This window comes from Fibroporia radiculosa (genome assembly GCF_000313525.1).
Source record: "Fibroporia radiculosa TFFH 294 genomic supercontigs, scaffold594, whole genome shotgun sequence".
NCBI lineage: Eukaryota > Fungi > Basidiomycota > Agaricomycetes > Polyporales > Fibroporiaceae > Fibroporia > Fibroporia radiculosa.
Window position 1 is genome coordinate 137 of NW_012133558.1, and position 11000 is coordinate 11136.

General features: G+C 56.1%; 6 protein-coding genes across 6 annotated transcripts; 2 read left to right on the forward strand and 4 right to left on the reverse strand.

Annotated features, from left to right (window-relative positions):
* Positions 1-253: 253 nt before the first annotated feature.
* FIBRA_08490 (uncharacterized protein) lies at positions 254-1096 on the reverse strand (the record flags this gene model as incomplete). The annotated part of the gene is made up of 1 exon (XM_012330134.1): positions 254-1096. The coding sequence occupies one exon, from the start codon at positions 1094-1096 to the stop codon at positions 254-256; it is 843 nt and encodes a 280-aa protein (XP_012185524.1).
* Positions 1097-1488: 392 nt separating this feature from the next.
* FIBRA_08491 (uncharacterized protein) lies at positions 1489-1917 on the forward strand (the record flags this gene model as incomplete). The annotated part of the gene is made up of 1 exon (XM_012330135.1): positions 1489-1917. The coding sequence occupies one exon, from the start codon at positions 1489-1491 to the stop codon at positions 1915-1917; it is 429 nt and encodes a 142-aa protein (XP_012185525.1).
* Positions 1918-2698: 781 nt separating this feature from the next.
* Positions 2699-4090, reverse strand: FIBRA_08492 (uncharacterized protein; the record flags this gene model as incomplete). The annotated part of the gene is made up of 2 exons (XM_012330136.1): positions 2699-3993; positions 4045-4090. The coding sequence occupies 2 exons, from the start codon at positions 4088-4090 to the stop codon at positions 2699-2701; spliced, it is 1341 nt and encodes a 446-aa protein (XP_012185526.1).
* Positions 4091-4769: 679 nt separating this feature from the next.
* FIBRA_08493 (uncharacterized protein) lies at positions 4770-6451 on the reverse strand (the record flags this gene model as incomplete). The annotated part of the gene is made up of 5 exons (XM_012330137.1): positions 4770-4791; positions 4847-5249; positions 5317-6156; positions 6205-6340; positions 6392-6451. The coding sequence occupies 5 exons, from the start codon at positions 6449-6451 to the stop codon at positions 4770-4772; spliced, it is 1461 nt and encodes a 486-aa protein (XP_012185527.1).
* Positions 6452-7076: 625 nt separating this feature from the next.
* FIBRA_08494 (uncharacterized protein) lies at positions 7077-9113 on the forward strand (the record flags this gene model as incomplete). The annotated part of the gene is made up of 6 exons (XM_012330138.1): positions 7077-7259; positions 7315-7407; positions 7450-7504; positions 7570-7623; positions 7673-8042; positions 8129-9113. The coding sequence occupies 6 exons, from the start codon at positions 7077-7079 to the stop codon at positions 9111-9113; spliced, it is 1740 nt and encodes a 579-aa protein (XP_012185528.1).
* Positions 9114-9693: 580 nt separating this feature from the next.
* Positions 9694-10397, reverse strand: FIBRA_08495 (uncharacterized protein; the record flags this gene model as incomplete). Its single annotated transcript, XM_012330139.1, has 3 exons — positions 9694-9844; positions 9900-10314; positions 10361-10397. The coding sequence occupies 3 exons, from the start codon at positions 10395-10397 to the stop codon at positions 9694-9696; spliced, it is 603 nt and encodes a 200-aa protein (XP_012185529.1).
* Positions 10398-11000: the final 603 nt, after the last annotated feature.

Genomic DNA, 11000 nt, shown 5'->3' on the forward strand with positions numbered 1-11000 from the left:
TAAGCAGGCATATGGGTCGGTAAGACTTGGCTGTTGAGTAGTCCTCCTTCTTTGGTTTCGGGAGGACTACGGTCACTGACTCCTTAAACGCTTCAGGGCATACCCCATAATCGAGGCATGCATTGAATATTCCAGTGAACAGCCACTTTATGTGCAGTCCACACTCAGTCATGAACCCACTCCGCTTGTGCATAACTGTCCTCTCAAGCAGCCATTTAATCCACAGCCAGTTGAGGTGATCCGGCCCTGGAGTTTATGTATTACTCATCGTAGCCAAAGCCTCCTCAAGCTCCAGCTTGCTGAACGAGACAAAATCCCGTTCAGGCCACTGGGACATCTGTTCAACCACCCGCATGTCGACCGGTTTAGGGTTGGCTGGGGTGAACTGTTCCTGGAAGGCCCAACTTACTCGGTCAGGATCGTCTGCAGCTGAGCCGTCCTTCATTTTAAGTTGGACATTTGCCGATTGTCTCCTGGGCTTAGTCCATGCGACAAAGTCCGATATAAGTTTGGGGTTTGATCGCTTCATACAGGCGTCGAAGAACTCCCGTTTGGTGGCCTTGACCGCCTTGCTCAAGTCCTTACGTGAGTCCTTGAGATCTTGCTGCAGCCTGCCCCATTCTGCCCGTAGTGCAGTTGAGGCGGGGTGAAGGTGCCCTTGGAGTCCGGCAGAAGATCTATATTCCCACCTGGCCTCGTCTGCATCTGCCATGCGGCGTCGCACTCGATCCGCTGCACGCTTACATCTGCCATTCCACCAGGTCTTAGACCTAGCGCAAGGGCAGGGGACTTCTGCATATTCCGACCAGAGGCCGTTCAGTGCATCCTCGATTGTGGCCACCGTGTTAAGCACTTCCTCCGTGGTGGCAAACACAGTAGGGAACTGTAAAAGCCTGAGGGTGACCGCATCAATATATTTCTGGGTCGTCGCACCTGTGCGAGGTAATCTCGCCGCCCCTGGAGGGGCAGGATCGACTGCCAGGTCCCATGACAGGACGCAGTGGTCGGAATAGTGCCTGCCTACGGCATCAACCTCCAGGGAGTGAGGCCCTGTGGCAAGTTCTGGGTCCACCCACAGGCCACCTGGAATCGCCATCCTGTCATGGAGCCGCTGTCATGTGGTTTGAATTTTCATTATCATCGTATGAATTACGAGATGCAAGAGCTGCTTGCACACCATCTGGGGGTGTTGAAGAGCGCTATCCGTGCCCTCGAGTCGTACTACAAAAGTAACCAGTTAGTATTTGGTTCTACCTCCCGTCTCCTGGGCACGCCTGAACGTGTCTTCCCGTATCTGACGTCCTTCCAGCCCTTCGATGACAGTCCTGTAACTGGCGATAGCCTCTCAGGCGAGGCGGCACATACTCACATCAGCACAACGATGGGGAAGACGGCAAACTGATATTCTTTGGGGAATGTGCAAGCCGCTAGGTATGCATCAAGTTCACGAAGCGATATTGTATGGAGGCGCACAGAGAATGTGCGAAGATGGGGTTTGCGCCGAGGCTGTGGGGCTTCCAAGACCTCCCTGATAATTGGAAGATGGTGGTGATGGATGCGGTCGACGGCGACAGCTACAAGCTAGTCTTCGATCTTGAGCTGAGACTGGCGGATCTGCATGCAGCGATTTGGGAAAAGCTGAAGGAGTTCCATGGTAGGGGCTTTGTGCACGGAGACATTCGTGATGCCAACCTCATGGCGCGGACGAGCCCTGTGGCTGGTGAGAGCGCGTTTATGCTGCTTGACTTTGACTGGGCTGGGCGGGCTGGGGAAGCACGGCATCCAAAGAATCTGTACAAGGGGTGGAGCCTTTGGCGACCGTCGAGAGTTGGAGGCGGTGGGCTCATCCTGGCAGATGATGACCTGGAAATGTTGGATGGGTATTTTCCGGCAAGCGTATACAATGTGGGCTCGTAATTGACTCAAAGTGACTAACAACACACCAGAGTGGGCAACAAATATATGTTGTGTGATCATGAGTACGTTCTATCGTGAGTTGAGTATGTTGACTACGATGTCCTAGTTGGGGCACGGCCATTTCACTCTCGGTGAGCGAGGTGGTTCGTTTCTTCGAGCATCCTACTTTCATTAGGCCAGGACAAGGCCGGAGGCCATCGTCCCTACTCCGGTGTTACGTGTGGTGTCTTAAACCGCTGCCACTATCATCCGGTTTGAGCTTCCCAGTTTTCAAGATGCCGTGTACACCGGGTTTAGAGAGATAGCAGATTTTATAAACAGGCCATCTGTATAAAATAGCTGCGAACGCAGGTCGCTTCTGCTTGGTAGAATGTGATCAATATATTGCCCGTACTTTTTATTGGACTGCATACGTTTCACCCGCAAGTGAGATGTTCAGCATGAGAAAGCTATACCAGATGTTGCCTTAACCTTTTTGTCGATTGCTTCTATTATAACACCAAACCATAGTGACGAACGATCCATCATTAGAAGACCGTTGACCATCTACGTAACCTTGATTCATGACTCACACCACATCTGCGCAAAGTTGCGTGTGCATCATGATGTACAAGCACCACTTCATTATCTAAACAAGATACATCCAGGTTGGTATAACTAACATACAGCAATATGCGTACAGACGCCTAGCAAGATGGAAAGCGAGATGGAGCAATAAGGATTTTGGAGACCAGTCCCAGAAATCAATGCCTATACACGCACGCACGCAGCCTCTCAACGATCAATGCGCCCCGCGGCTCCCCACAGTGTGAATGCGAACGGTCCCATCATCCGACGCGGACACGATCCGCGAGCCGTCGCGAGACAGCCGCAACCGCGTCACACTGTCTGTGTGTCCATCGAAGCAGCCCACCTGCTTGCATGTCGCCGTGTCCCAGACACATACCATGTTGTCCTTCGTGCCGGCCGCAGCGAACCGGCCGTCGGGGGAGAACGTCGGCGCATTCACAACCTCATCTGCACGGCTGATCGCGTCGACGGACTCCCCGTCGTGCGAGCCCCATATCTTCACCGCGCCGTCGCTCCCGACGGACATGACGCGCCGCCCGTCGGCAGAGAACACCGACTCCCACACGGACCCGCCTTCGTGGGCGCGGATAGTCAGGTAGTTAACCCCCGTACGGCCGTTCCAGATCTTGATCGACTCGTCGTCCGACGACGTGACGACGCGCTCGCCGTCGGGAGAGAATGCGATGGCGTAGACGACCGCCTCGTGCTCGTCCAGGACCGCGAGGACGTCCAGGGTCCGTGCGTCGAAGATCCTCGCACAGCAGTCGGCGCTGGCAGATGCGATGCGCGTGCCATCAGGGGAGAATGCCACGGACATGACCATGGCGTCGTGATTTACAGATGTCGCGAGCAGCTCTGCAGACGCCCAGTCCCACAGCCGCACGGTGAAGTCGACAGACGCGGAGGCGAGCCGCCGGCCGTCGGGCGAGAATGCGAGGGCGCAGACGAAGCCGTCGTGGCCCTTGAGACGAGACACCTCGTCTCCGCTGACTGCATTCCAGACGACGATGTGGCTGTCGCGAGAGCCAGACACCAGCACCGCACCGTCTGGTGAGAATACCAGCGAACAGATCGAGTCCTCGTGTCCAAGCAGCTGGCGCTCCTGGTGGCGGCTCGTGGCGTTCCAGACCAAGACTACCCCGTCCTCGAACCCGGCGGCAACGCGGGTCAGGCACGGAGAGAACGTAAGGGCACATACACCGCCATGTGCTTCGGTCGACCTCAGCTGGAGAAGCGATGAGTCGCCCTCGTCCAGAAACGCCTTGTACTCCACCTCCGCAGCACGAGCAGAATTTTGGGCTACAGTTTGCGAGGCATCAGCATCAACGCCGCGCCCATCGTGGTTGTCGCTGCTGCCGGGGTCGTTTTGCGCGGGATTGGTCTGCGAGGCGGTATCGTCGAGACCGCCGGGGCCCTCAAGGCTAGCATGGTTCGCTGAGTGCCGCTGGTCGCCCAGCGATGGTAGATCGCGCACAGCGCCCTCGTCCAAGGGGGCTGATCCATCCTCTACGGAATCCATCTAGTAGCTGGGGGCTGGGTCGATGGGCACGTACTCACCTAGTTCTCCGCTGTACCTGTCGCCGTACTCGTTGAGCATGTCCATGGAGACGTGCTGACCGCGGATGGATCACAGGTAGACGGTGGACTGGAAATACAGGACAATCTGCTCTTATAGTCTGGTGACAGAGTTCCTGAGAGATGCTGCGGGGAGTGACTAGTTATATACTTGCCATCACTGGTAGTGTGGTCCCGCGCCTCGTGTAGTGACAGGGTCACGGTTGGCAGGTACAGCCGCTGGCAACACGCACAGGTATCGTTAACCCCGATTCTTCTCCGCAGAGCCATATTGGCAAACTGATTGATGCCCTCCATGTACGGGCACGCTCGAATCGATAACGGACAGCGTTGGCCCATGGATGCGGACCTGTGAGTCTCGGAGCCTTGAATGTAGTACACACCTGTCCGCAGTGGTGTACGCTGCTGTGCTGTCACACACAAGCTGGCTCGGGCGTTGCAGTAGTGGAAGCAGGGAACAACATGTGGGTTCATATGGCGCGGATATGATACTTAGATATCCTCAGGGTGCTCGTCCAGATAAAGCACAAAAAGCTCCACACCAGTATAGCTTTCATCTACGTACTCGGATTGATACGGACAACGGTATGCACGCTAAGACAATGTCGGTTGCCATAGACAAAGAAGGGTACTAAACACAGCAAACTTGCATTGGAACAAGAGAAAAGAGAATGCATAGGCACGTATATCCGACCGCTAGTAAATATTTACAGCGATTCGATCTGAACACTAGGAAGGAGAAATATCAGTGCAGAAACCACGGAGACCGCCCATATCTACTTACCACAACATCGCTCGTTCGGCCAAACGCGGAAAGCGGAGCGATACTCGCTCTTGCCAACATCGCCGGGTTTCCTCGTCGACGCCGTTGCCAAGGCTGGACGGCACCTTGCACAGAATTGTGAACGTCGCGAGATTCGAAAACTGGGATCCACACATGAGCTGGTCAACCCGTGAGCAGAGAACTGGATCAAGAACGGGCGAATGCAATGCCACATCCAAACCGTCCGCCACGGCCCCCATCGTCCAATTCGTGAGTAATATAGAAACTCGAGAGAGGGTCTTCGTGGAGATCGTTGATAAGACCGCATACAACCAGCCATACTCCAAAGTATCAGCATTGTTCAGGAAGAGGTTGAGTGAGAGAGATTCGAGACTGGTGTTGTTGCGGAGACTGAGTGCGGTCTCTGAACAGATTTGATTCTCAACACAAACACGAATAAAAACAAAGCGGGGAGGTTGGATGTGACGCACCGAGCACCTCTGCGTCGCTTTGGACATAGAAGCCAAACGAGACATCTAGAGAGGAAAGCGATGCACCAGAACACTCTAGCATCCGCTGCAGATCGCCAAAAGACGGCCAAGAGAGAATAACATGTCTGAGGTTCGTAGCCAATGTACTCTCCGCAAAGAAAGTCATAACATCACCTCCATCTCCGTAGACTGCAAGGTGCGAAATCGACTTCCGCCGGATGTGTAACTGATTCGGCACATAGTGACGACTAGCAAAGTGGACCTTAGTACATTCCAGGTGAGAGAGGTTCGGGAGGGAGCACGCGAGGCGTCCAAAGACCAGCGCAGACGGAAATTCCATATGTCCGAGTGTGAGGTACGTGATGGAGGTGAACGCTGCGAGAGGAAGGAAAACGTTTGTCGCATCCGCATGCAGTGACTCTGCAGGCCATGCCCCGTGAACTTCTAGCTTTTGCACCTTCGGGAGCTTCTGCGCCACCATGGTCGCAAAAAGACCCAGGAGGCGGGCTCGATGGAGCACCACAGTGCGTACAACCCCACCGACGAACTCCTTTTGCCGTATGATCTTCGCGAGCTTGGCAACCTGTTTCTTCTTACCAAGAGTGATAGCGTCAAACGCTCGATACAGGCGGCATCTCGATGCAGCCCACGTCCGGCAAACCAGCATGCACGACAACCACATCTTCACGACTGCCTTGTAATGCAGCTCGCGTGTGTCGAGGGCCAATGCGTCGAACACCTGCTCCCATATCTCGATCGGGAGCTCGGGAGAATCGTAGCCAGGCGCTTGCGCCGCAGACACGTCGTCGCCAACATGTGTGGAGTGTTGAGGCTCGTCATCTACACATTATGCAGCGGATTCGAGACAAGAATAATCACACAACGTACGGGATTCGATTTGGGAAACTAACGCAGCAAGCTCCAGTCCCGCCGACCCCTCGATTGGTCCACACCCAGCTGTCCTCGTGGGGATTGTGTTCTCCATGATATGGCGAGGTAGGGCAAATGTCTGCAGGTCGTCTATCTGGTCGCGCGATGAGTCTTTAAATATCGGAAGGCGAGCCTGTCAGCAGACGCGAGGCTGCAGATTGTGAACCCATGTGGCCTTGACGAGCATTCCGCCAAAAACAAACATTCCGGCGACAATTCGAACACTGTGCTCTTGGCGCCCATGAACGTGGGCTGTGCGGGGCAGTCACCGTGTGCGGTGCGTGCTGTAGAGCGCCTTCAGCATCAGATCACAGATGTTCACATATTGAACTTACTTGGACGGCAAGTAGGCGACTTGGTAGTATTCCAATTACATGGATGCGGTAATCATAAGGGGAGTGAAGGGGTCCCTGAAGAAGAAGTCGCGATTCTGAAGCTATGGCTCGGAGCAGAGCCTCTCGACAATAGTATAGGAGCGAGAAGCGACTCTCGAGAACTCGGGCTGTGTGTTGTGCGAGGCTGTGGAGTGCAGACGTCGTGTGCGGCGGCGCTTGTTCTGCGCTCAGCCTGTACTCGAGTAGCGCCGCATACCAGTAATCTCAAAGTCAATATGCTCAAACCCCATGGTGGTGTCTCGGCTGATGGCGGCTCGATACGTAGGCTCTAGGTGTCGGGTTCATTGAGGATGGCGGCGGCAATAATGCTGCACAGTTTTATGTCCGCCCATTCAAGATACCTGTAGCACGGGCGATTTCGTTGTTTGGCATATGACTTGACATTGTCAAAACCAGCTCCCGCCGCATCTTTGCATAACCCCGTGCCTTCTCGCCATGTCGCACACACACAAAATATGGATCGTACGCGTTGATGTCGACTCCGCGCCACCGACAGTTTTTCAGTCCGAAAAAGTGGTATTCGAGAACATCCAGGACGTCGATGCGGTGGACTTCAGAAGAGCCGTCGGCGCAATGCAGATGCTCCAAGTCTCTGCGAAGACGATCAGCCTTTGGAAGGTCAGTACCGCCGGCTGCTGCTCCTATGTGGTGCTGATGCTCGCGTGAACTGTAGCTGAACGACTGTCTGCCGATAAAAGGCGTCAGACAGGTTTTGCGAACGTCTTTGGAAGCAAATAATTATAACCTCGCGAGCATCGCCATGGAGGTGAATTACTAGCCTATATGGGACCATCTTCCGAAAATACAGGGTCTCCTCGATACTACCAAATGTCCTTTCATTTATAGCATCATCCCCACTGAAGGTACGCCGCCCCATGTGGTATTCCGTTTCTCATTGACGTTCTTTCGCTCTCCTGTTACCTCCCAGCTAATACTGGTGCGCGTGCGAAGCGAAGACGTATAGAAGACGAGCATGACAACAGTACGTTTCCTACCTATTCCGTTTATGTGTTTTATTTTCCCGGCGCCAGAGCTGCGAAACAATGTGCGAGAATACAGAGAGGATTTCCTCGACGATCGAAAAGAAGTAGCGCCATCCAGTGCAGGGAAGGTGCACGAGTTTCGGAGGCTACAAGACAGAGACGAACGAAGCTTCTACTGCAATCGTCCTCCGCCGGCCACGGACCCGATCCCACTGAGCCTCCTGCACCCCGTTTTTGCCCAGTTTGCTGACGACTGCAGATACTACGAGACGACAGACAAAGACCACCTGCTGGCGCAAGCGCTGTCCGCCGCGATGTCTGAATTCTACAACGACAAGGAGGCACGAATGGGGAGGGTCCAAGACATCTTTCACAAAGTCGACATACTCCTCACCGGCGCCGAAATAGCCGGGACGGAGTATGTGACAGATAGTGACCTCGGGATTCGTCGTCCGGCGCAGAGCCGTATCTGCAGGCATGCTCGTTCTACTATGAATCGACAAGACCGCAGGCGCAGGAGCTGGCGCCGAATCCTCTCCCGTGCATCCTCATCCTGATATACGGTGCTCTGCCGCTGCGGCCTCCATCCCCCAGCACCATCCTGCCGACGCCGCCCACAGGACCGCACATGCACCTTGCTGGGGCCGCGTGGAACCGCCGTCCGGCCACGGAGCCGCTGTCGTGCGGGCTGAACATGCATGATCATAACAAGAACTACGAGATGCGGGAACTGCTCGCGCGCCATCTGGGGGCGCTGAAGAGCGCCGTGCGTGCCCTCGAGTCGTACTGCAGCAGCCACCGGCCAATAATTGCTTCTACTGCCTCCCGTCTCCTGGACGCGCCTGAGCGCGTCTTCCCGTATCCGACGTCCTTCCAGCCCTTCGATGACGGGCCTATCGCTGGCGGCGGCCTCTCGGGCGAGGCGGCATTCACGTACTCGCATCAGCACAATGGCGGGGAGGATGGCAAGCTGGTATTCTTCGCGGAATGCGCAAGCCGCCGGGTATGCATCACGTTCACGAAGCGATATTGCATGGAGGCGCACAGAGAATGTGCGAGGATGGGGTTTGCGCCGCGGCTGTGGGGCTTCAACGATCTCCCCGATAATTGGAAGATGGTGGTGATGGATGCGGTCGACGGCGACAGCTACAAGCTGGTCTTCGACCTTTGGCCTCGACCGGCGGATCTGGGTGCGACGATTCGGGAAAAGCTGAAGGAGTTCCATGGTAGGGGCTTTGTACACAGAGATATTCGTGATGCCAACCCCATGGCGCGGACGAGCCCTGTGGCTGGTGAGAGCGCGTTTATGTTGCTCGACTTTGACTGGGCGGGACGGGCGGGGGAGGCACGGTATCCGAAGAATTTGTACAAGGGGCGGAGCCTTTGGCGACCATCAAGAGTTGGAGGCGGTGGGCTCATCCTGGCCGACGATGACCTGGAAATGCTGGACTGTTTTTTCCGGCAAGGTCTACACGCTGTAGGCTCGTAATGGAGACTACGTAGCTAACAACGCACTCGACGAGTGAGCAATGAATATATGTTGTGTGATCAAGAGGGCATTGTATCGTGAACCGAATATGATAATGACGATGTGCTTGGTTTGCGCGGCCGGTTTACTCGGTGAGAGAAATGGTTCGTGTCTTCGGACATCCCACTCTCGTTAGGCTAGCATAAGCACAAGGCCGGAGGCCATCGTCCTCACCGGTGCTGCGCGCGGTGTCTTACGCTGCCAATACCATTAGGTTCAAGCTTCCCGGCGTCAAAGATGCCGTTTGGACCAGGTTGAGAGGGGCGGCGGATTTTATAAATACGCTGTCTGTGTGGTGTAGCCATATGTGAACGCAGACCGCCTGTGCTTCGTAGAATGCAACCAAAGTTGCCCGTACTTTTTATCGGATTGGGTGCTTTTCACTCGCAGGTGAGATGCTCGGCATGGGAATGCTACACCAGATGCTGCACCAGACCACATCGACGAACGATACAAAGTTGCATGTGCATCATTAAAGTGGACTGACCGTGTTCTATACTTGTGCATCAACGGAGAACAACTTGGAAGCTTGTGAAATGGTTCAAGCTGCGCCCGACGCACTCCGGTTCCTTCGAGGGGCGAACACGGCGCGGTCAGAGGCCGAGTGCGCAAGTGAGCTTCCGGGGGGGATTCGACGTGGGGATTGCCTGGACAGCAGAGGCCAAGCAGCGGCGGGCGCAGAAGAGGATGCGCTGATGGCGTTATGTGACAGAAAGGCGATAAGGCGCGTACGTACGCGCTACGTACACATCAATCTTGCCTGGGTCGCAAGCGAGCGCAGGGCGGCGATAGGACGTGCTCGCGATCGAGCGGGCGCCGGGTTGTGTGGATGCTGCTGGCGCTGTCAGTGCTGCCCGAGGCTCCTGCGCTAGGTCAGGGTCGTGCAAAGGCCCAGACTGCAGAGCACTGGCACGCGACGGCCGAGGTGGAGTTGGCAGGATCCGGGGTGGGGGGACAGGCCCCTTACTTGGAGGTGAGATTGGGGGCAGGAGGAGGCCCGAATAAACAGTGCGAGCGCGCCTCGAATTCGGGGCCGGGCGAGGGCTGAGGGCGATGCCGATAGAGTACCACACCCACAGCACCCAGGCAGTCTGCGAGGATGGAAGAAGGGGCTGCGGGAGGTAAGGTTCGGCGGAATATGAGTTATATAGGGGGGGGACCACTGAGATGGGTGATCCGAGCTGAGCAGATCCGGTTCAATCTCCCACTTGGGTCGCGCGCCTCCTCCTTCGTGTCGTACGCCATCGGTCTCTCTCTTTCCATGCTGTCCTACTAGTACCATCCACATAATCTACCCCCTCCCCCCTTGCTCGCCTCATCCCCTTCCGCCGGTCACCGTGCTCTGCTGGCGAATCGCCTACCCGACGCGACATACGCCCGCCCAGTACGATTCGCGAGGCCAGTGTATCGCATCTGATCATGCGCCCCAGCCCCCGCCGGCCCTCGCCCCCAAACTCGCTACGGTCCCTCCGTCCCCCGCCATGGATTCCTGCCTCAGACCGTCCGCTCCCCGTCATTGACCGCGAGTTTTCGCGCGTACGTGCATCCCCCGTATACCCCCGGCTGCTCCAGCGGCCCTTTGATGACCCACACGAGTACGTCGTCCTCCCCCACACAGCGGCCGCGCTGACCGTCTCACCGTCCGCAGGGTTTTATGCCGCGCATTCAACGTCGCAAAAATGACATGCGCCTTGGACCCTGACGCCCCCATCCCGCACACAGTAAATATGCCCGTCCTCCGCGATGCCCATATGCCCACCCACGCACTCGTCGTCCTCGACTCTGCCCACCCAGCGGGGTCCAGAGCACCCTCCCCACGTCCCCCGCCGTCTCCCACGCCACACTCGC